At 44.4% G+C, this 22607-nt stretch overlaps 4 protein-coding genes across 12 annotated transcripts; 1 reads left to right on the top strand and 3 right to left on the bottom strand.

The window, feature by feature from the left end:
- Positions 1-2197: 2197 nt before the first annotated feature.
- On the bottom strand, positions 2198-8351 carry LOC147060290 (retinal guanylyl cyclase 2-like). Its single transcript, XM_085906285.1, has 24 exons — positions 8333-8351; positions 7550-7791; positions 7231-7461; positions 6991-7146; positions 6705-6847; positions 6418-6573; positions 6186-6335; positions 5905-6121; positions 5754-5826; positions 5580-5664; positions 5384-5500; positions 5235-5318; positions 5001-5177; positions 4783-4936; positions 4541-4684; positions 4331-4479; positions 4076-4239; positions 3891-4014; positions 3761-3829; positions 3499-3673; positions 3153-3251; positions 2973-3058; positions 2484-2569; positions 2198-2412 (listed from the first exon to the last, which is right to left on the bottom strand). The coding sequence occupies exons 2-24, from the start codon at positions 7782-7784 to the stop codon at positions 2325-2327; spliced, it is 3162 nt and encodes a 1053-aa protein (XP_085762411.1). The 5' UTR covers positions 7785-7791; positions 8333-8351; the 3' UTR covers positions 2198-2324.
- Positions 8352-10116: 1765 nt separating this feature from the next.
- eif4e2rs1 (eukaryotic translation initiation factor 4E family member 2 related sequence 1) lies at positions 10117-12471 on the bottom strand. Its single transcript, XM_085906629.1, has 7 exons — positions 12275-12471; positions 11516-11591; positions 11305-11439; positions 11133-11237; positions 10924-11076; positions 10291-10460; positions 10117-10156 (listed from the first exon to the last, which is right to left on the bottom strand). Exons 1-7 carry the CDS (start codon positions 12289-12291, stop codon positions 10117-10119), a joined length of 696 nt encoding a protein of 231 aa, XP_085762755.1. The 5' UTR covers positions 12292-12471.
- A 143-nt stretch (positions 12472-12614) lies between these two features.
- Positions 12615-20060, bottom strand: atp1b2a (ATPase Na+/K+ transporting subunit beta 2a). 9 transcript variants are annotated; one of them, XM_085906269.1, is made up of 12 exons: positions 19444-20060; positions 18498-18798; positions 18048-18196; positions 17424-17514; positions 15771-15899; positions 15590-15694; positions 15381-15460; positions 15182-15307; positions 14511-14570; positions 14377-14403; positions 14059-14154; positions 12615-13765 (listed from the first exon to the last, which is right to left on the bottom strand). In XM_085906269.1, exons 3-12 carry the CDS (start codon positions 18072-18074, stop codon positions 13601-13603), a joined length of 906 nt encoding a protein of 301 aa, XP_085762395.1. In that variant the 5' UTR covers positions 18075-18196; positions 18498-18798; positions 19444-20060; the 3' UTR covers positions 12615-13600. The 9 variants fall into 9 exon arrangements, with proteins under 9 accessions (XP_085762395.1, XP_085762401.1, XP_085762397.1 ...); XM_085906275.1 differs by adding an exon at positions 17678-17708 and having other exon boundaries at positions 17424-17553; positions 18048-18798; positions 19444-20059; XM_085906271.1 differs by having other exon boundaries at positions 17424-17511; positions 18048-18798.
- mogat3a (monoacylglycerol O-acyltransferase 3a) lies at positions 19776-22473 on the top strand. Its single transcript, XM_085906267.1, has 9 exons — positions 19776-20031; positions 20297-20475; positions 20547-20607; positions 20672-20815; positions 21182-21312; positions 21693-21736; positions 21844-21934; positions 22079-22187; positions 22274-22473. Exons 1-9 carry the CDS (start codon positions 19938-19940, stop codon positions 22426-22428), a joined length of 1008 nt encoding a protein of 335 aa, XP_085762393.1. The 5' UTR covers positions 19776-19937; the 3' UTR covers positions 22429-22473.
- The last annotated feature ends 134 nt before the right edge of the window (positions 22474-22607 follow it).

Here is a 22607-nt window from a genome sequence, read left to right as displayed (position 1 = left end):
GTGTCCAAATGACGTCACAGATCAACCAACCAATCAAAAAGTGGGGGTGAGGGCGGGTGTGGCACTTTTCACTTTCATTTAAGCTTTGACCATGATTTTTCTCTAATGAAGTGGCCTGTTATTAGGAACACCTGAAATTGGTGGTGTACCTAATATAATGTCCGGGTGACGTCACAGATCAAACAGCCAATCAGAAAGTGGGGGTGAGGGCGGGTGTGGCACTTTTCACTTTTATTTAAGCTTTGACCATGATTTTTCCCTAATGAAGTGGCCTGTTATTAGGTACACCTGAAATTGGCGGTGTACCTAATGAATGTTGCGAGTGACGTCACAGATCAAACAGCCAATCAGAAAGTGGGGGTGAGGGCGGGTGTGGCACTTTTCACTTTTATTTAAGCTTTAACCATGATTTTTCCCTAATGAAGTGGCCTGTGAGGTGTACCTAATGAAGTGTCCGAATGACGTCACGGATCAACCAGCCAATCAGAAAGTGGGGGTGAGGGCGGGTGTGGCACTTTTCATTTTCATATAAGCTTTGATCATGATTTTTCCTTAATGAAGTGGCCTGTTATTAGGAACACCTGAAAATGGTGGTGTACCTAATGGAGTGTCCGAATGACATCACAGGTCGAACAGCCAATCAGAAAGTGGGGGTGAGGGCGGGTGTGGCACTTTTCACTTTTATTTAAGCTTTAACCATGATTTTTCCCTAATGAAGTGGCCTGTGAGGTGTACCTAATGAAGTGTCCGAATGACGTCACGGATCAACCAGCCAATCAGAAAGTGGGGGTGAGGGCGGGTGTGGCACTTTTCATTTTCATATAAGCTTTGATCATGATTTTTCCTTAATGAAGTGGCCTGTTATTAGGAACACCTGAAAATGGTGGTGTACCTAATGGAGTGTCCGAATGACATCACAGGTCAAACAGCCAATCAGAAAGTGGGGGTGAGGGCGGGTGTGGCACTTTTCACTTTTATTTAAGCTTTAACCATGATTTTTCCCTAATGAAGTGGCCTGTGAGGTGTACCTAATGAAGTGTCCGAATGACGTCACGGATCAACCAGCCAATCAGAAAGTGGGGGTGAGGGCGGGTGTGGCACTTTTCATTTTCATATAAGCTTTGATCATGATTTTTCCTTAATGAAGTGGCCTGTTATTAGGAACACCTGAAAATGGTGGTGTACCTAATGGAGTGTCCGAATGACATCACAGGTCAAACAGCCAATCAGAAAGTGGGGGTGAGGGCGGGTGTGGCACTTTTCACTTTTATTTAAGCTTTAACCATGATTTTTCCCTAATGAAGTGGCCTGTGAGGTGTACCTAATGAAGTGTCCGAATGACGTCACGGATCAACCAGCCAATCAGAAAGTGGGGGTGAGGGCGGGTGTGGCACTTTTCATTTTCATATAAGCTTTGATCATGATTTTTCCTTAATGAAGTGGCCTGTTATTAGGAACACCTGAAAATGGTGGTGTACCTAATGGAGTGTCCGAATGACATCACAGGTCAAACAGCCAATCAGAAAGTGGGGGTGAGGGCGGGTGTGGCACTTTTCACTTTTATTTAAGCTTTAACCATGATTTTTCCCTAATGAAGTGGCCTGTGAGGTGTACCTAATGATGTGTCCGAATGACGTCACGGATAACCAGCCAATCAGAAAGTGGGGGTGAGGGCGGGTGTGGCACTTTTCACTTTCCGTGAAGCTTTGACCCTGATTTTTGATTATGTGGTATATATAACAAGTGGCCTGTATATATATATATATCAGGATATAAAGGATCAGTGTGTGTGCGGACGAGTTGTGAACGATTTGTTTGAACGAATTTTTGGAGTGAACTGATTCTAAAGATTCAGTTCACTTAAAACCACTGGAATGCACATCAGTAGTGCCGGACAAATTTTACCAGGGGATGACGTCAGTGCCTCCCGAGTCATGAACCTCACAGCACGTCACTGGTTTCAAACTAGAGTTTTAAACAGGGGTTAGGGTTTGGAAGTAGGGTTTCAAATTAGTGCTAGGGTTTCAAACTAGGGTTTGAAATAGGGTTAAGGTAACTTTGGCTGAAAGGTTGGGCGTTCACCTGAGGTATACTCCAAAAAGTTCAATGTCCACACAAATTTTGTTTTTGTTTTTTTTCACCTTAAAAAAACACATTTTGCTTTATTTACACTAAATTGTTCAAAAGCAGACTCAGAGGTAGTGTGTGTGTGTGTGTGTGTGTGTGTGTGTGTGTGTGTGTGTGTGTGTGTGTGTGTGTGTGTGTGCGTGTGTGTGCGTGTGTGCATGTGCGCGCTCGAGAATGTGTGCAACCATTGGCAATGTCTATTTCTTTATTTTCTTCTGTCGGTCCAGAAACTTCTGTCTTCTCTCGACCGGGATTTCGTCGAGGCTGATTCCATGGTTACTGGCCCTGGAACACACACAGTAACTTTAGTGAACTCATTCAAGAACTGCTAAAGAGTGTCACGTCTCCATCCTTACCCCCCCTGGAGGTCCGGAGGAACAGGCAGAGGTTTACTGAAGCCGTCACGTCCCACTAGCCAAAACGTGTCCTCGGAACCTTTCACCTAAGAAAACAGACATTTTTTCACAATTGGACTATTGATAAAGTGCTTCTTTAAAGAATGGATGTATGTTGCTTTATGTAGTTACACGTGTATCCTAAACAAATCCTGATGCTAAATGACATATAATCTGAAGAACATTTTCTTTTTTTTTCCCCCAATATGATCTATTGCATTTTTTAAAGGCAGTTTTATTCTATGACACGATTGATTGACAGGTGATGATGAGAAGGTGAGTTGTAAAGAAAGAAAGGCATTTTTAACCACGGGTGTGTACTAAAGTTGTTTTTGTTTAGTCTTTTTTTAAAAACATTTTACTGTATAGGATTATTCCAAAAAAAAAAATAGTATGTATGATAACCAACATAGTCCGATTTTAAACGAACAGACGAGAGACAATGCGCACCTGAGCTTTTCTGGTTTCCATGTGGTAACCCAGTTTGAGACTCGTCAGGACTTTGACCGTGCTCAGACTGATGTGGATTCTGTATGCTGCAAAACAAACGTAAAAAAATAACAATGTTTTGCTTATGTTTTCTTTTGCACACGACACAACATTTGCCAAAAATGGGATTTTTGCACATACGAAGTCCGGAGGCTTCCATCTGTGAAGCAGTGGTCACAGTATCGCCAAACAGGCAGTACCTGGGCATGGTGAGACCCACCACGCCTGCCACAACTGGACCTAAGAACACGTTTGATTTTTTGAATTCATGACATTTAATGAAATAAAATACAAAATGTAAAAGGTACATATGGCATACATATGAAGTATACAAAATGCCGTCTTTTTTTAAACTGAATGATGTACAGAATGTCATGTCACTAATGAATGATGTGAATTGTCTCACACACACACACACACACACACACACACACACACACACACACACACACACACACACACACACACACACTTTTGTTTTTCTTACCGGAGTGGAGTCCAATTCTTATCTTGACTTTAATCTCAGGCATGTGCTTGATCTTAAACGTTCCGATGGAGTGCAAGATGTCCAGCGACATGTTGGACACCTCGCCTGCGTGTTGATTGCCGTTCCGGTTGGGAATGCCGGACGCCACCATGTAGGCGTCGCCGATCGTTTCCACCTGAACACAGACAAGAGTAAAAATCTGCTGATGTAAGGCTGAAATATTTTGGTTTTTCAAATCCTCCATGGTGGAGTTGAGTCCTACCTTGTAGACATCATGAGACGCGATGATGGCATCAAACATGGTATAGAGGTCATTGAGCAGGTCCACCACCTAAAGGATCAATGATGTTTTTAATATGTGGCAAGTAGTCGCAAACGGTAACGGCTTGCACCTCGATGGGTTCGCTGAGAGCCGAGATAGTCGTGAATCCGACGATGTCGCTGAAGTAGAGAGTGCAGTCCGAGTAATGCTCCGGTCGAACCGGCTTCCCTTTCTTCAGAGACTGAGCCACCGACCTGAAACGCTTGTTGGAGTCAAAAACTCTGCTATTCCCGCGCTCAACAATGTACGTCTCACTTGGGCAGCAGTTGTCCCACAAGCTTATCCGTCTTGTTTCTCTCCACCTCCAGTTCATCGGTTCTTTCACGGATCAGATCTTCCAGGTTGGAACTGTATTGCTCCAGCATCCGAAGCATGGAGTCAATGATGTTCGCTTTCTTCCCTCTGTTGATGCCCCGAAACTGCGACAACATGAAAACTAAGAAGTGGACTTCAAATTTTTAAGATCTGATTGGCCGGTTCAACGGAAAGAGCACGGTGGGATCTCTTCACCTGCTTGAAGATCTCATCAAAGTTCGGCCTCTTGGCTGGGTCTTCGTTCCAACATTCGTTCATCAGCGTGAGACATTCGGCCGGCGCTTCGTCCACAGAAATGACGGGCCGGCAGAGAGGCGGCGGTTGCTTCAACCGCTCCAAGATGTCTGGCGGAAGACGAGCGATCGGAGTCAGCGGTGAAACACGCACACGGGAGGACCTTCTCACCTAGGGCAGGCATGTCCATCATGGCGTAGGGGGGAGTTCGCGATATGACTTCTTGTATGATGATGGAGAAGCTGAACACGTCCCCGGCCATGGTGCCTCCTCTAACGGGACACCTCAAGAGCTCAGGTGCTGTCCACAACAGTTCTGAAAAAAAAAAAAAAAAACGATTTTAGGAATCAGGCTAGAAGATGAAAGATGGAAAAAGCGAAGCAGGTAAGAAGACGGACACTCGTCGTCCTCACCCTGCGGGTCTTCAACAGTGTTGAGGCTCTCCGAGTGAAGGAGCATGGGAATTCCGTAATCCGTGATCTTCAACACAAAACGCCCGTCAACCAGACAGTTTGTGGATTTGAGACGTCCGTGACTTAAACCCCGCAGATGAAGATGCTTCATCCCCTGAAACACAGCAGACGATTGCGATCAGCTGCGGTTCCCATTGAACTTGACTTCGGGTTGTCACCTTGATGAGGTCCATCAGGAGGGACGACTTGAACATCCAATCCAACCTCATGTTGCCGTCGGCTAAAAGGTCCGCCAGGCTGCCGCGAGGGCTGTGCTCCACCACCATGGCAAGGATTCCCGTGTCCACAAAGAGGCCCAAGTAGAGATTCAGGTTTTCGTGTCTCATGTCCCTTAACTGGAAACACAGAAATTCAGAAACCTGGCAGAGTCCTACCACACATCGCTTCCATACCTGACTGAAAAGCCTCTGTGTGCGTTGACTGACAGCTGTCGTGGTCCCCGTCACCGGGAACTTCTTGAGCCAAACCCAGTCTCCCTGAGAGAAGAGCAGAATTAGGAAGTAAATGCGAGCAGACGCTTCCGGGCAAAGCGCCAGCGTACCTCCAGGATTCCGATATTGGAGCTCTCGGGTGTGGTCAGTATGTAACTTCTGGCGATGGAGCGGAACGGCGTTTTGATTTCCAGAAGACTCCTCATGATCGATTCGTCATTTAGCTTCTACGGAATCATGACACCATGATACCGAGATGAGTTCCCCGACTCGACTGAACTAGAACTTTTGAAAATGTCTTCAAACCTTTCTGCTGACTTGAGTGTCGATGAAGACGATGTCATCCAGCGTCAGAATGAGTTTGGAAGTGTTCTCTGCTCCCTTCCATTTCCTGTGCAAGTGTCAAACTTAATTTTTTTTATTTGATTGTTCTATAATTACAACCTAGAAGTGTTTTTTTTTTTTTATTTGACTCCTTACCTGAACCAAAAGAAAATGGCTCCAAGCAGAACGCAGATGATTAAGAGAAAGAATCCCATCACAGCGTCCATGTCTACGGACAAAAATGAAATCACACGACGTACACAAAACAAACAAAAAAATTTGGTGGGCGCATTTGTCTTTAGCGTACCTTTGCAAGCCTCATCAGGATCGAACCAACAGAAGCTGGCGCTGGGCGGTCTCCCTCCCGGGAAGCTGAAGGAGCGCCTCAACGGCAAGAGAGTTCCAACCGGCCCGATGGTGGACGTTGGAGCGAGCGTGTGCGTGGGCATAAGTTTGTCGCCGTTGCAGTCCAGGACCACGTAGCCCGCCTGCATCCCGAGGCCGTCGCTGCCGCCGTACAACACCTGGCGGCGCCCCAAGCGGCGTGTTATGAACTGGGAACGACGTGGATTTGGACCAAGGACCGACCTGGTTGAATCCCTGAAAGTCGAATCCTCCGTCCGAGCGGACCAACTGACCCCCCGTCACCCATCGCCCGCCGCCCGCCTGACGACGTTCCTCCACGGCCTTGGCCACAAAGTAAACCATGTTGAAGATGGTTCCGAAAAGCGGAGAAACCTGTTGAAAAAAAAAAAAAAAAGAATACCGTGTCAGAATTAAAACATTTATCGAGGGATATCAGCGCTGATCATTTCGGTACCTCCGTAGCCGCCACGGCCGATCGGATCTCCCTGTTCATTTGGGCCTGGCGAAAAGCTTCGTAGAAATTCTGATCCGACGCCATGGTGACGGTCAGAACGGCGCTGTAGGCATGACGAAGTTTGGTGCTGTTGGTCAACTGGGGGAAGGTTGTGTCCTTCAATGAGGGAGCAAAATAATGCAGTCAGCGTTTAAATATCATCAATTGTTGCAGAAATAATAATGTCAACCAAAAGTTTGGAGTCATTCGAATAAAGGTTTGATTTCTTGTGCCGATCCGATCGATACCTGGTAGGGCAGCGCGTACAACAGGGCGTCATATGGAATAAAGACGTAGCCGGCAGACACCATGCCCATATCCAAAGCGGCCAAGAGGAGCTTTCGCTGATCCTCCCCACCAATGAGGACAGACGTCATGCACAAGATCACAACTGATAAAAAAAAAAAAAAAAAAGGTATGCTGTTGTCAGATAGAAAACCTTTTGTTTGAAGCTCCAAGATGTCCCCCCCAACAAAGTCAAAGATGTTAAGGTGGCGTGAGCCTTCCTTAGCCACAGGAAAAAGCGGTGCTTACCTTTGACCTTGTCCGCATTTCGGATCGCTTGAAGTGCATCCCGAGCACCCTCTTTGGCGTTAGTTTCCATGGTGACAACGGGGCCCACCGGTAGGCCGAGAGCCCTGAGTGAGGCGGCAACTTCTTCTCCGGTGCTCCTCCAAATGTCGACCGGAGCTGAGAAGGGAACAGAAGATAAGCCGGTCGGTGAGTGAACTTTCAAGATTCGTGACAAATAAAAAAAAAAAAACCATTCCGAACCTGAGATGACGCCAACGTGCGCCCATTGGAAGAACCGGAGCACGGCGAACAGGACCGCGCTGGGGCGAGGGATGGGTGGCAGGTTGGGCCAGTCGGCATCCAGGCAGCTGGGCGACGCAAGCCCCGCCTCCCAGTGTTGAGCCAATAAAGAGGCAGCGTGGCATAGGGCAGGATTAAAAGGTCCCACGTAGGCGTGACCGTAACCTTCCATGTGACCGAGTTCTAATAAAGCTTCCAAATCACAGCCAGCAGTGTGTCAACATTTCTGCTCATATGTTAACTTTTGTACAGTCCAACCCCCCCCCCCAATTTTACACACCTTTGGAAGTGGAACATTCCTCATCCAACAGTTTGACATCATACCAATAGCTTAGGCTGCGGTCAACTCGTAACCTTGAGAGCGCCAAGTTGGCCGCCGCCGTCGGCATTGCCCTGGAGAACATCGGATCGCAGGACCAGGGACCAATGAGTGCCAACTTGAAGGTAGCGCTCCATACTTCTGCAACACTCAGCCACCACAAACACAGACCCAGCAACCACCTGGGCAGCAGCATCCTCACTCTAGAAGGCAGAACCCCAAAGACCCAGTTTAAATTAAAAAAAAGGGGGAGTGTCCATGTGTGTGTGTGTGTGCACGTGCGTGCGTGCACGTGTCTAATCCAGGTTTCAGGGATATTTTTACTTGGCATCTTTACAGGATTAAACACCTTACCAGGGCAGTCAAGCAAGCAGCAAATGTCACACTCAACACTTGTGACTGTCAAAATGATGTGGCAAAAGTAGTTTCCCACAAATTCCTGCACAACTACATTGAAAGGATTCAACTAGCTCTTGCTGCCATGAAAATATACAAAACGAGGGCATCGCGGCGGAAAGATTTTTGAAACAACTTCTAGTGGATATCAGAGGACAATCTGTGATCTATCTATCGGATTCTACTGAATACAAAAATAAAATATGTAATATTCAACATCTGATTTCACAAAAAAAGAACATAATTGAACCAGCGCTAATGGGCTCCATCTATCAAACGCACTTGACCTTTTACAACAACAACAAATTCTCAGCAATAAGGAAATCAAATCAAGGAAGCGCGACTTACCTTTGTCTCCGAGCTTCATTTGCCCACAGAAAAGCCAGCAAACTGACGCTGAGTCAGGTGCAAGAAGCCCGCCAGCGCTAGAAAGAGGCTTTGACTTTAATCTCGTTTGCCTTCAAGTGACATCTAATGAGAGCTTGATGGCGGTGTGTGTGTGTGTGTGTGTGTGTGTGTGTGTGTGTGTGTGTGTGTGTGTGTGTGTGTGTGTGTGTGTGTGTGTGTGTGTGTGTGTGTGTGTGTGTGTGTGTGTGTGTGTGTGTGTGTGTGTGTGTGTGTGTGTGTGTGTGTGTGTGTGTGTGTGTGTGTGTGTGTGTGTGTGTGTGTGTGTGTGTGTGTGTGTGTGTGTGTGTGTGTGTGTGTGTGTGTGTGTGTGTGTGTGTGTGTGTGTGTGTGTGTGTGTGTGTGTGTGTGTGTGTGTGTGTGTGTGTGTGTGTGTGTGTGTGTGTGTGTGTGTGTGTGTGTGTGTGTGTGTGTGTGTGTGTGTGTGTGTGTGTGTGTGTGTGTGTGTGTGTGTGTGTGTGTGTGTGTGTGTGTGTGTGTGTGTGTGTGTGTGTGTGTGTGTGTGTGTGTGTGTGTGTGTGTGTGTGTGTGTGTGTGTGTGTGTGTGTGTGTGTGTGTGTGTGTGTGTGTGTGTGTGTGTGTGTGTGTGTGTGTGTGTGTGTGTGTGTGTGTGTGTGTGTGTGTGTGTGTGTGTGTGTGTGTGTGTGTGTGTGTGTGTGTGTGTGTGTGTGTGTGTGTGTGTGTGTGTGTGTGTGTGTGTGTGTGTGTGTGTGTGTGTGTGTGTGTGTGTGTGTGTGTGTGTGTGTGTGTGTGTGTGTGTGTGTGTGTGTGTGTGTGTGTGTGTGTGTGTGTGTGTGTGTGTGTGTGTGTGTGTGTGTGTGTGTGTGTGTGTGTGTGTGTGTGTGTGTGTACGGGCGAGTGCAAGGTGAGCTAGCCCAACATAGGCCAGAAATGCAAAAATATTAGATGATGAATGATTTGGGAAGAATTGAGTTAGCATGAACTAATTTAGCTTTCTTTGTTGTTTAGTTCAAAATATTAGAAAAATTATGGTTAGTATAGTTAGCTCTTTGACAAAATGTAAAAAAAAAAAAAAAAATCTAGCAATATAATCAAACTTATGACTGAGTTAAACCACATCGTACCGTGTTTTTTTATTTTATTTATAAATATCTGTACAGATTGTGCCACTATCTTTTCACACCTCTGGCTCTGATGGACTCCATGCAAGTCTCCATTGTGCGCGGATACACAGATTGTCCTTGCTGCCCTCTAGTGGAAGTGCGTTAAATTGTCTCTATACAGGGATGGCTCGATAAACAAAGAGGCACCATTTTGTAGAAAATCTATTATTTTGGGATGTGTAAGTGAATCATTTCCCAAAGCACACCTAATGCAAAGTGGTTGGGAATCTGATACAGCAGATGAGAAGTCAACTCGAGATTAGTTTAATTCTGGAACCAAATTTCACTGAGTGTGGTGCTTTGCCATTGAGAGCCAATCTAATAATCCAGATCAGTTCTACTGTCGCAGCTGGTCTGCAGCCAAGAATAGAGATGGGATTAGCCAAAGTCTGGAAGAGCGTCAGATAAGCGCTGTTCTCATTTACAGAGTCAAAAGTGAAAGGCAAAAAAAAAAAAAAAAAGACACCAACCAGTTCAATGACTTCCACTGGGTTTAATCGGTTCCCTGTGCCAACACTCAAACACAAAAAACATAATCCGCTGCAAGGTAACCTCGAAGAACTCAAGACAAGGACGTAACGACAAATATTCCACTCCCAAGCGTCAGTGGGACATCTTCATGTTTCTGAAGCTGGAGTTGTCCCTACAACAAAGCACAATATGAAATTCAAATCTCAACAACTTCCACATAAATCGATCTGGCAAAATTTTTAGAATATGACAATTGTTGTCCTTGTATGCCTTGCTGAAGTTACAATCATCCAGTTTGACTGTTACGATACCAATGAGTCAATCAAAGAATGTTTGTGCTTGCGGCTGTCATTGTGGGTCTTGTACTCCATGATGGTGCTGGCGGGAAGGTTGAGAACCCGTCTCAAAGTGTCTCGGATTCTGGAGGTTGTGGTTTGATCGCTGGACGTCCTGTTCCAGATTGAAAGGAAGTCCTCCTGACACACACAAACGTTTCATTTGGCATGGACGGACTCTTCTGCCGGCATGCAAATTAACCAGAGACTAGAGACCGGGTCCTGATTCAAAACAGGTTTTCTTCCAGTCTACTTTCTTCAACCTGCCGTCAAAATAATATTTCTGCTGTGAGTAAAAATGGAACTCATATCAACGATTTGCTGACATGATATCGAAATACCAATATTGAGCCACGAGGCAGATTTTATATATATATTTTTTTAAATTCACGGCATACCACCCCAAACATTTTTTTCCACATTTGGAGGAAAACAAAACTGAAATTGTGATGATTAGAACAACACAAATTGCAATGAGGTCGTGAAAAACGATTGACGCTCAAAATTGTTGTCGACTCATTTGTTAATCGTCCAAAACATCCACGTCCTCTAATCACATAAACTGCAATTAGACAAAGGTAGAATTCCGATCATATTTTCATACCTGGAAGCGTATGGATACGACGGCGCCGCAAATTTCCTCCCCCACCATGAACTGCTCCCCCACCATGGCGAGAATCATGTTCTCCCAGAATCGGCTTGCGAGCCCTTTCCGCAGCCGAATGATCCACTTGCCCCCGCTGCGGTTGCACTCGTCCTGAAAGGAAGACAAAGACTCTTTGCTTTCCGTTATCATCACGCCAGCCTCCTTACCTCCCACATCGGTTTGATGCCCTCCTTGAACAAGTGGAAGTCACTAGGACCACTCAGATCTCCTGGATGCACCAGATGACTGTAGAACTTCCAAAACTGCTCCACCTGGACACACCAACTTTTGAACATTGGAAATCCAGAGAAGCGAGCTCGTTTGTGTGTGTGTGCGTACCGATGCCACAGTGCCAATCCGTCGAATGTTTTGCTCGTAATTCTGCGTGCTGGCGGGACGACTCGGCGATCTTCGGCTGTACCAGAATGTGTAGTTGTACTGGAGAGGGTGTTCCCCCGGACCTGGACTCACCGTCTGCACAAACAGTCACGTGACAAGACGTATAGACACAAATAGACAGACCGTAGGTGTGACGCGGAGGTGACGTCACCTTGCCGCGACTGTTGTTGTTGGAAACTTCACCGTTGTCATGAGCACATCTGGTTTCTTCTGCCTCTACATTTGGACTGCAATAACAAACTGTGTTATTGTTTTCCACAAATGATGATGACAATTGGCTCATTAATTATCTTGTCTTTGCATTTGACATTTCATTTAAGCCCAAGATCAGGGGATGCTTTGAGAATAATTGTCAATTGATTGTCTATGTGAAGCCCTTTGAGACTGCTTGTGATTTAGGGCTATACAAATGAACTTGACTTGACTTAAGAACATTTTAATCATTTTTGACAGTACGACTCTGTCAAATGTCACTTGATGTATAAAAAAGAAAGCAGAGTAATGAATAATCATGAAAAAGACAAACTTTTTCAAGAAATACACAACTCAAACGCTTGGGGACATTGGATTCACTGTATTTTTTATTTTATAATTTGGTTGTTGTTTTCACTTTGCTGTTGCAGAAATTATGAAACAAACATCGTGACTCCGGACTACAATAACAAAACGTGTTATTAAATGTTAATTCCTTCCTTTGGGCAAATCGGAAGACAAGACCGGGGTAAATACAAGACTATAATACAACAATATCTTCTTCTTTTTTTTAATTCATTTGCTGTCTCGGTCTGTGTTAGAATTTGTTCAAGTCCCTGCAGAAACTAATCCACCTGTGCGACTGGTCAGTATGCTAACAATGGCTAAAAATTCAGATGCTTTCTTCATCTGTTTCTCAGATTCAATTGTGTCTTACCACTGAAGCGGGTCCATTGCTTTTCTGACGGATCGCCAGCAACTTGCCGGAGTTTAGTTCGCCACGTTCTTTTGTTGACGCTTTTAAAACTTCAATTTATTTGTACTCGTGACTGTCATCGCGTCACAGCTTGCCTTCCGTAGTGTCGAAAACGCGCATGCGTCGTAAAAGCAAAGCGCTACGGTGCTCGGTAAAAGACAAGCGAGGTCATTTGCCGACTGAGAAATACCATACACGAAAAGCAGTCTAAAAAAAATATATGGTATTAAACGTGTCTGGCTAAATAAATCCTTTGGTTGAGTCAGAAAAAGAGACAAAGAAAAGTCATTCAAAAATGACAGAAGGAGGAACAAAATCGCTGCGTCTTTAATCACGTGATTATGTTCAGACAGGACAACCCAAGTCACATGACATCATACAACATCTTGATTGGCTGCACATGAGCTAAGATGATTGGAAGAGAAGGCTTGTGAGGAAAGTACACAAAAAATGTCAAAAAGTCAAGGCAGAAACTGAATGTAATACTTCGTTAAAATTAAAAACAACGTGACTGCCAACAAACCCAACATTAGTCCTGCATTTGTGACTTTGCAGTAACCAATTCATCTTTTTTTAAAAACGACACAACCTGATAAGACTAAAGTCGTAATTTTTCAGCAAAAGTAGCACTTATTACAAACAGTCTTAATCCTTTGTGAATAGTTATATTTTTCCAAGAAATAATATGAACGTCAAAATTTAACAAGAGAAGAAAGTACAGTGCGACTTTATCATTTTTTGTTTTGAGATGGAAAAAAAACAGGACTTTATGCCTTGATGTCAAATTTACTTGATAATAAATAACCTGATCAGAGCTCTTTATTGGCCCAAAGCGAGGGTAAGGAAGCGTGATTGGCTTAAGTTTGCATTATTGACGCACCTGTCCTCATATGTAGTAGATATGCACTTATTTAAAAAAATGATATGAAATATGACCTTATTGCAAATTATTTTGCTAAGTCTCAAGCTACGGCTTGTGCACTGAGGTGTGAGGACCCCAGTTTGAGAAACACTGAACTCAATGACAGAAATGTCAGCCAAGGTTCAGCGATATGGTGACAATGAGCGTATGAAAACAAAACAAAAAATAAATAAATAAATAAATAAATAACTTGATTGAGGTTAGGTATGGTAGACTGAAATTCTGGTGGGCTGACGTCAAACTGCGTGGGGGGTGTGATTGGTCATCGAGTTTGCGTGCGGAGTGGGGAAAAATGGGGAGTGGTCAGAGTCATGATTGCAGTGCGGTGACGTTTGCGGCCTTGCGCGTGCGTCTATGCTGTGCGTCTACTTGTTGTCGATTCGTAGCTTGAAAGACACGCGGCCGGCAAATTTGTCCCGTTCGCTGCCGGGGGTGAGCGTGTTGGAGGTGATTTTGCACTCGACATCGATGTCGGTGTTGAGGGAGGCGTTCAGGAACTTGACGGCCACCAGTGGCTGAGTGTAGTTCACCTGACACACACAAAACGCAACATGAATGAATATCAACTTCTTGCAGCACATAGACGTAGCTGAGTCACCTCACAAGTTTCGCAGTTGGAGCACTTCATAATGAATATTTATGTAATAATATGAAAGGAACAGTACGTGCAAATATTTAAGATATTGTGGTGTTGTGAATAAGTGTCAACTGAGGCCATGTGAAGCCCTTTGAAACATGTTTGAGCGATATAAATAAAATTGACTTGACTTAACCGATGTAACTTCAATGCAAGAAGGTGAAATGACGTGTAGCTTCGTGTCACCTGAGCTTTCTTGCCATAATAAGGGTAATACATAAGGTTGAAGGTTCCATTTGGAGGATAATAAGCCAGAGGTCCCATCTTATCACTGTCCTCCCTCTGCGCACAGAAAAACACACATAAATGCCATTTGATTGGTCGCAGAGGAAATAGGCATATGGAGGTCCCACACGTGACACATTTAGGAAGTTTCTGAGTAAGAGTTACATTGCAGCTAACAAGTGGCTCTTCTCTACATAAGAGCAAGCATTCCATTCGAGGATTGACTTGAAAGCTATGTGGTGACTTCTAGTAAGCTCAGCGAGTTTCTATTCGTCTTACCAACTCGTCTTCTTCCACTTTGTACAACTGAGGAAGAGAGGAGGATGACGCGCCGTGTACACAAAGAGAGCGACAGATGTGCGGACAGACAGATGTGCACACAAACAGATGTGTAGGCAGACAGACAGGCCTACTTTGGATGCACAGGTGACAAAAGGAGACTGTCCATCCTTCCCCGGATACATCCCGATCACCTGCGGGTAGACAGACGGAATCTTGTTAGGATGAAATGCTGTTAATCTAATCCAGCCTCAAAGAAAATAACCCGCTGGCATAAGTAGCTCATTTGTATGAGAGTGAGGAAAAAAAAAAAAGCTTTCATACCACCTCCCCTTATAAAAGATTTTTTTTTAAATTCAAGATCGACTACTGATAACCATAAACTAAAATTTAAAAGCAAGTTATGATATTTTTCAGGAACTTGAAATTCTCTTACACAAAGCATGTCACAGAAACTTATTGAGACGTTCGCAAATTGGTAGTGTTTTTTTTTACAAGATATTCATCAGACCAAAGTGTGGGAAAATTGATTTCTACCTTAAAAAAAAAGATTTTGGTCAATTTCCTGAAAATATATTAGCTTGTGTCCAAGTTCAACTGGGGTAGGCCCATCTGACTACAAACCCAACAATGAGGATAAACGCAGCAACAGACAGATTACGCTCAATAGCTCCCCCTCGTGGCTTCCTTGTATTTGGACGTCAAAGCGATGATAGGCAAATAAAACTGTCAAGATCATCCAGATGTGGAGAAAGTGTGAGTGCGTACAAGTGTACAGACAAGCGTTTCCAAGGTTTAAACATACCCGGTTGAGTTTGATCAGCACACAGGGTTGCCCTTGGCTGTAACCATAGAAACGATCGGGAAACCCTGAGCATTCCTCCAACATTGACCTATTGAACTGACAGGAGCGCTTGGGATTATTCCTCACCTGCAGACAGACAGACAGACAGACAGGTGAGACAGATGCAGAAAGCTGGGTAAAAGACAGATGGGTTTACTACCTCTCCACTGTCCTCCTGGATGAAGTACTGGTCTGGGGGGCAGTTGTCATTCATTTGAACCTGCTGGGTGTCGTCGTACGCTGCGGACAGACAAAAACGATAGCACCTTGTGGTGTTGTCTTTTCAAAGCTTACGTCCATCAAAAAAACTAAAAACAAAGAAAATGCTGATTTTTTTAAAATGTAGGCTGGTCATGTTCTTCTTCTTACGGGTCAAAAACGAGTCAAGATTCTGCACGAAGCTTTCCCAGCTTTTCGTCTCAGACAAGGAGTAGGTGAGCTCCAGTTGATTGCCCTTCGGACGAATCATCATCCCTGAAAGACGGCAACCGATTCAGCCAATCACAAACTGGACCTTATCAACCAATGGCAATTCCCTCCTCTCTCCTACCTGGGGTAGCTAGGCGGTCCTGCCATGTGGGTTTGTAGTCATCCAGCGTCAGCAGCATGATGTACATGGTGAGCGTGAACATCCCAGCCAAGAACAGGTAGAAGACCAGGTAGAAAAGCAGAATCAGACCTAGGGAGGGAGTGGGCCACACTCATTATTTGGGTCCACGGGAGCAGTCTCCCTTCCCCCCGTCATGCTCTCAATGTCTTTAATCCTCTTGTGTTATTAAGCCCCGCCCCCCCACCAATGACCCAATTCAGATTGAATGGGGATGGAGGGTGCCACGCGTGTTGTTTTTCTCACTTATTGACACTTTTGAGCCAGCGACAGACCTTGTCCGAAAATCTTCTTATCACAGCAATCAAAGGTCGAATTACCCCCAGTACTTTCCCGTTCCTGCATCTGCTCTGGCTTTTTCACTCCAGAACCACAAACGTAATTGGGGAAACCCGTTAAAGGGTCTTCGAGAGGAGCCCCACGAGACTCCAGACTCGCAGGTTTCATACAGACTTAAAGTCGTTAAAAGTGTTGCTCTGTGTGGAAGATTAACGCGTTTGGACTAATAGGATTGCTGCAATCCTTGCACTGATCTCACACAACAGAAGTGGACCAGGCCCAGACCCGACAAGCATAAGGCTTTTATTTTCACTTTCATTCCTGGCATGCTTTAATAAAATTCAGCAAACCAAGACCCACCTGTATTTGGTGTAAATTAAAAGATCTATTTTTATCCATATCACACAAAAATATTTTCAAGCAAAATACATTGAAATCGTATATGAATGAACAAAATTGCAAGCATAAAAAGTAAATGCTTCCTATATTGTTGTGTCTGTGGTAGAGGCATTATAATAGAACATGCCTTTGAGAGGCGGAGCCTGTTGGGATATCATGTGAGTATTTGAGCGTGAACTGTAGCCAACAGCAGCGCTGGTGTGAATATGCTCACTGTGTTTAACTGTTGTTAGCTTTTCAGATAGCAACGAAGAATAAATATGAAATTCCAATCAAATGTCTTTACGTTCCTTTCTGTTCAACAGATCATGAATGTTTGGATCGAAACATGAAAACAAGAAATCACTGCCATGGTGTTTTTGAGGGTACACAGCAGTTATGTGATAGACACACTTGAAAGAGCACTAGGTCTTCAGAGGTATGGAAAATGTTTCAACAGATTACAATCCACTCATCTGCGTCCCGGCAAATAATCCTGATTAAAGTACACACACACACTTACACACACGCACAGATTTTCTCCCTCTGTGAGATGCGTTTATTCGTGTGTGTGTCCTTCAGCTTCCATCAAGGCCAAAGCGCCATTGCATTGGTGCATGCTGGGATGTATGACATCATCGCAGGAGGTTATGCAAAGACTGAATGTCCTTATGTTTTATGTGTGTGTTGCAAAAAAAAAGTAACATGAGCGCCACCAGGGGGCAGCTTTCACATCGTTGGATATTATAAAAAAAAAAAAAAAAAAAGACATTGAGCATCCAGAACCACACATTCAGGCAACTGATCGAGGAAAAAAAAAGACAATTTCTCCAATGCGTCATAAATATTTACATTACGTAAAATTCTATTTCAAGTCAAGTATCACTTTTTTTTGGGGGGGGGGGGGCGCTATTTAGTGTGCGCGTGCGCGCGACTCACCCCAGCTGGCCGCGGTCCGACCCAGCAGCTCGTGCGTGCGCGGGTTCCAGAAGAACTCCCGCCAGTCGCCCGAACCCTTGCGGTCCTCCTGCTTGGCGGCAGACATGATGAAGAGGATGAGGATGAAGGCCTTGCCAAAGGACAGACGAGAGTCAAGCGATGAAGATGGCGGAGGTGAGGGGGATGCTTTGCGAGAAGGGAGATGGACCAAGAACGACAGTGGAAAGGACGAGATGGCGTCACTTGCAACGCACCTCCCCGCGTGACGTCACGAGATGCCGTTCTCTGCGCGTGCGCCCAACGCCGCGTCACGCACGGGAGAGAAAACATATTTCAGTGAAATTTAACGTCACAATATTTTTCACTTGGAATGACAATTATTCTGCGTTTTACATCATGCTATGAGACCATTTGAAGTTGATTTTTTAATTTTATATTGTAATGATGGTTTTGCGAGGTGATATTTATTGGAAAGAGGAGGATTATGTTCAATTTTCACCTAAGTGCCAAACGCTGCTGGCTTCAAAGTTGGGAAGGGAAAATTGTTTGCTGCAAGCACTCCCAGGATACACATATTTAATTCAGTCCATTTCAATTCATCTCAATTAAATGCACAGCATTTACCTGAGCGATTCCACTTATCGATTCCATTATCCATTCCTGGAGCTCGCTTGCTGGTGAACCACTTAAAGTGCATCTTTGTCAGTTGTTCTTGTTCTTAAGTTACAGCAGGAATTTTTACTCCTTGTTTTGGATCATTTCTTGTTTCCTCACTGGAAAAAAAATAAACAAGCTCTCTGGAATGGTAATATATATTTCACGGAGTCAAAACCATGATCAATCTCTAATAGGAAAGTAGTAATTGGTATTTTTACGGGGTGCAAAGTGACATAAACCCCAGTGTCCTCGGACCTTTTATGCACTTTTTCAAAATCAAATCATTTGAAAGACATTAATTCACAAGGAAAATGTTGTAAAATGAGTTTGTGTTCATTTTGTGTAAATGTTTTAAGATTAATTGCGTCTAAATTCTCAGAGCTCAGTTCCAAACTCTAAGATATAATAAATGTTTACTTTTCATAAGCAGCCTTCATGACCATGTGGCTTAAGGATCTTAAGAAGTAAAACCCAAGCTCAACAGAGTCCGTTGCGGATCTTTCCCAAATGTGGATTGGCTGCCCCGGAATATGCCTCCTGCTGATATGGTAGTTCTGGCCCAGACATTCATCTGTTCATGTGGTTCCAGGCATAATCTGGTCCACGTGGGGGCCCAGACGTTTGTCCAAGTTCACAAGGACTGACATCCCTGTAAACTAACTGTCCTGAGTCAAGATGTCTCCCTTTGGGTCTGTGTATGACAAGTCTGTATCTGTAACTATAGAATCAACAAAGACAGGCACGCTATGTTAACGTCTTAGTAAATATACTGATGGCTGATTAAACAATAATAGTACGGTATAGTTACTGAATACTTGCTTGACCGGTTTGGAATGGTAATTTATGATTTGCTTGTACAAACACATGAGACAAACGTGGTAATCTCTACTCCATACATTTGCCTTGTGTTACTTATATTGCCTTGGGACTACGGATAAAAATGAATTTTATAGCTATAAACCGGCATATTTACATTTGGTTAAATACTGAGTGTCATTAATGTGCGCTGCTCCTATTGAAATAAATAATTCATTATTATTCAGCCACTACTTAACCTTTTCATTGATTGGAAAGAGATGGTAGCGACAACCTATATAATAAAAGGAAGACGTTAAGTAGAAATGACACTAAAGTACAAAAACTGGAACAAAACCGACGCAGGCAAAAAAGAAATAAAAAACTGGAAGCACCAACTCTTTACATACACGCCCCCTATTTATGATTTGAATCGTTAGCAGATGATGTAACATTGCTAACGCACACCTGCAAACTCAAAAGCGAATTATTTGACGTTAATGAACGAACACAATAATGACATTAAAATTGATGCTGATGTAAAAAAAAAAAAGGCAAACACACAAACCGGTAAACTGTGGCCGATTCCCGCTTTTGCATTCTTCGTGATCTTCTTTGGTTTGTACGTGTTGAACCTATGAGCAGTTTTTCCTTGCTCACCATCTGCTGTTCAAGGATCGGACTGCTAGTAGACGTGACTTTACCAACTTTTTCCAATCCATTTAAATGTGCGACATACTACATTCCGCAGGGTAAAAAAAAAATAGGGTACAAGGTACAATGAGAGCACAATAAGAAGATAAAACAGTATTTGTCAAAAAAGTTACTTTGGAACTTCGGACCATCAATATTTAACCAATCACGCCACACCTACATGGACGCGCTCCACTCAGTGCTGTGATTGGTGGATGCTGTACCGCCCACAAACACGAGGACCGCATATGAGCGTAGTAGGGACGAGTCTGTTTACAAAGTTTGGTGGAGCGAAAAGTTTGTTGGAGAAAATCTGACAGCCTTCAGACGAGATTGAGTCTGCGCGACTCCCTGCGACGCCTTTCTCCCATGAAGATCCATTTTGCCCCGCTCAACGTCCCACTGAGGCGAAGATTGCAAACCGCCGCCGTGCTGCAGTGGATCTTTTCTTTCTTGTGTTTAGGTAAAGTAAATTTATCCTCATTTAATCTCGCGAGATTTCTTTGACGGACGCGCTCCATCGATACATTGAAAGAATATCAACAAGAAAAAGGGGGAAAGCTTAAAATGCATTATATGAAGTTAACTCAAAGAATTAAAAATACACTTTTTTTTTTAATATTCCCATAGTGACAACCATGTTTTTGATTTATTATTTTGGTGTGCAAGAAAATAATGATCAATAATTTAGACATGTCTTCCTGCCAACCAACCTGTCTGTCCTTCAGCCCAATGCTGTCTGGCCACCTTCATCCTCCTGTCTTTCTCTGCCTGGTGGGTGGCGGCACTGCTCTACGTTGGCTGGTTGTGGCTGGACTGGGACACGCCAAACCGTGGAGGTCGTAAGTGCCAGTGGATCAGGCGCTGGAGCGTGTGGGAATTTTTCCGTGATTATTTTCCCATCAAGGTATCTCCCGCTTGCATGCATGTCACGTGTGTCAAGCGACGCAGATTTGACAAATGTTCATTGATCTTCAGCTGGTTAAAACAGTCAACCTGGACCCTGACAAGAACTACATATTTGGATTCCATCCACATGGTGAGACGTTTACTTAAATGTCCACCTGGCTATCTATCTCACTCCCCTCTTTGTTGTTCACCAGGCGTACTGGCCACAGGGGCGTTCTGTAACTTCTGCACCGAGTCCACGGGTTTCTCCAGTCTATTTCCTGGACTCAACCCTCATCTGCTGATGCTCCCCTTCTGGTTCCGACTGCCGTTCTTCAGAGATTACATCATGTGTGCAGGTAAACAAACACCTGACTGACTGGATTATAGTTAGCCTGCCTGGGTGAAAGCGTGACTTGTTCGACGGGTAGTTTCTGTGTCACCACTGCGGAAGAGCATCCCATCACGCAGGACTTTCCTGCTGCTTCTGTGCATGGATTTACATATGATATCCATAGTCTGTGTTGCTACAACGCAAGCTAGTTTAGCGCCTAGAAGTAGCATTAGCAAGCAGCAGCTGCAAAGGTGACAGTGGGACATAGCCTTTTTTTTTTTTTTTTTTTTTAAACCGGCACAACGCTGTTTAGTGTGACCTGTCCACATTGGCATGCCATTGATGGGTGAGCATAGGCTATATATGAGTAAAAAAATGAGGCACCTCTCAGGTCTGGTATCAAGCTCCAAGTCCAGCCTTTCCTACCTGCTGAGTCGTCCCCAAGGAGGAAACGTCGCCGTCATTGCGGTGGGCGCAGCTCCAGAGGCGCTAGATGCTCGCCCAGGAGCTTTGACGCTACAGGTATGAACGTCCAACTAAAAGATTTGTGTCAATGAATGTTCTCATGGGGACATGGAGAGACTTGTTGGGACTTGTAAGGACATAAAGTATACTTGTAGGGACATGAAGATGCTTTTCCGAATGACATGTTGGCACATGAAGAGACTTGTAGACATTTGTAGTGACATGTCTTATTGGGATATAAAGAGAATTCTAGAAAATTGGAAGACCTTGAATAAACTTGAAGCCATATGACCTGTGGGAAAATGAAGAGAAAGCCGTAGGGACATGAAAACCTGTAGTGCTACCAAGAGACTTTTAGGAAAAAATCGAAAAGGTCATGATTTGAGGATGGAATTAGGGGCATGGACCTAAAATGTTCATTTATCTGCTTCTTGCAGCTTCGGAAAAGGAAGGGCTTCATCAAACTGGCACTGAGACACGGGTGGGTGACATGGCCATGAGGGTTGGAAGGAGGTGGGCGGGGCTAGACCTGCGTGACAGGCATTTTGACGTGCTTGTTTTTGTTTTCTACCCCGTGTATCTGCGCAGAGCTCATCTGGTGCCCGTCATCTCGTTTGGAGAAAACGAGCTTTTTGATCAGATTCAGAACCCGGCAGGCTCTCCTCTCAGATCACTGCAGGTGAGTTCAGTTGTCATAGTAACCCTACTCGATGACTCGCGTGAGTGTCATTGCACCTGGACATTCGGACGCTTGTATAAACTTGAAGGGCCATGACTCTTAAGAACATTTTGTAGGGACATGAGGTCTGTTGCTCTGTGACAGGATCGTCTGCAAAGCATTCTGGGAATAGCACTGCCTCTGGTCAAGGGCAGAGGAGTCTTCCAGTACAGCTTTGGGCTACTGCCGCACAGGAAAGCCATATTCACAGTTGGTACGATCCATCAAGACACGTCAACCCCGAACCCACGGGGTCCGCGTCCGTTTCTCCGCGCCACTCAGCAGTGTCTTCTCTTGCAGTGGGGAAGCCAATCCAGGTCACAGCCAGTCCGAGTCCGAGCAGCGAGGATATCGACGCTCTTCATGAAGTTTATCTGGAGCATCTGAGCGAGCTGTTTGAGAAGCATAAACATAAATATGGTCTGCAGGAAGACCAACACCTGACCTTCACCTGACATTATTGCACTTTTTTCTATGTCCAATAAAAATGATACGCACAAAAACATGATTGACATGCACTGATTTGAATTTACATTTTTGCTTTAAAGAGGAGCCTAAGTATTCAATTCAGACCACTGAGCATTTACATCATCAAAATAGCCTGCATTATTGTTTGTAGCATTTTTTCTAAAAA

The sequence above is a fragment of the Syngnathus leptorhynchus genome, chromosome 2 (assembly GCF_054491065.1).
Source record: "Syngnathus leptorhynchus isolate UIUO chromosome 2, UIUO_Slep, whole genome shotgun sequence".
In the NCBI taxonomy this organism is placed as follows: domain Eukaryota; kingdom Metazoa; phylum Chordata; class Actinopteri; order Syngnathiformes; family Syngnathidae; genus Syngnathus; species Syngnathus leptorhynchus.
The sequence above is the reverse complement of the archived record's forward strand: the minus strand, read 5'-3'. Positions and strand labels throughout refer to the sequence as shown.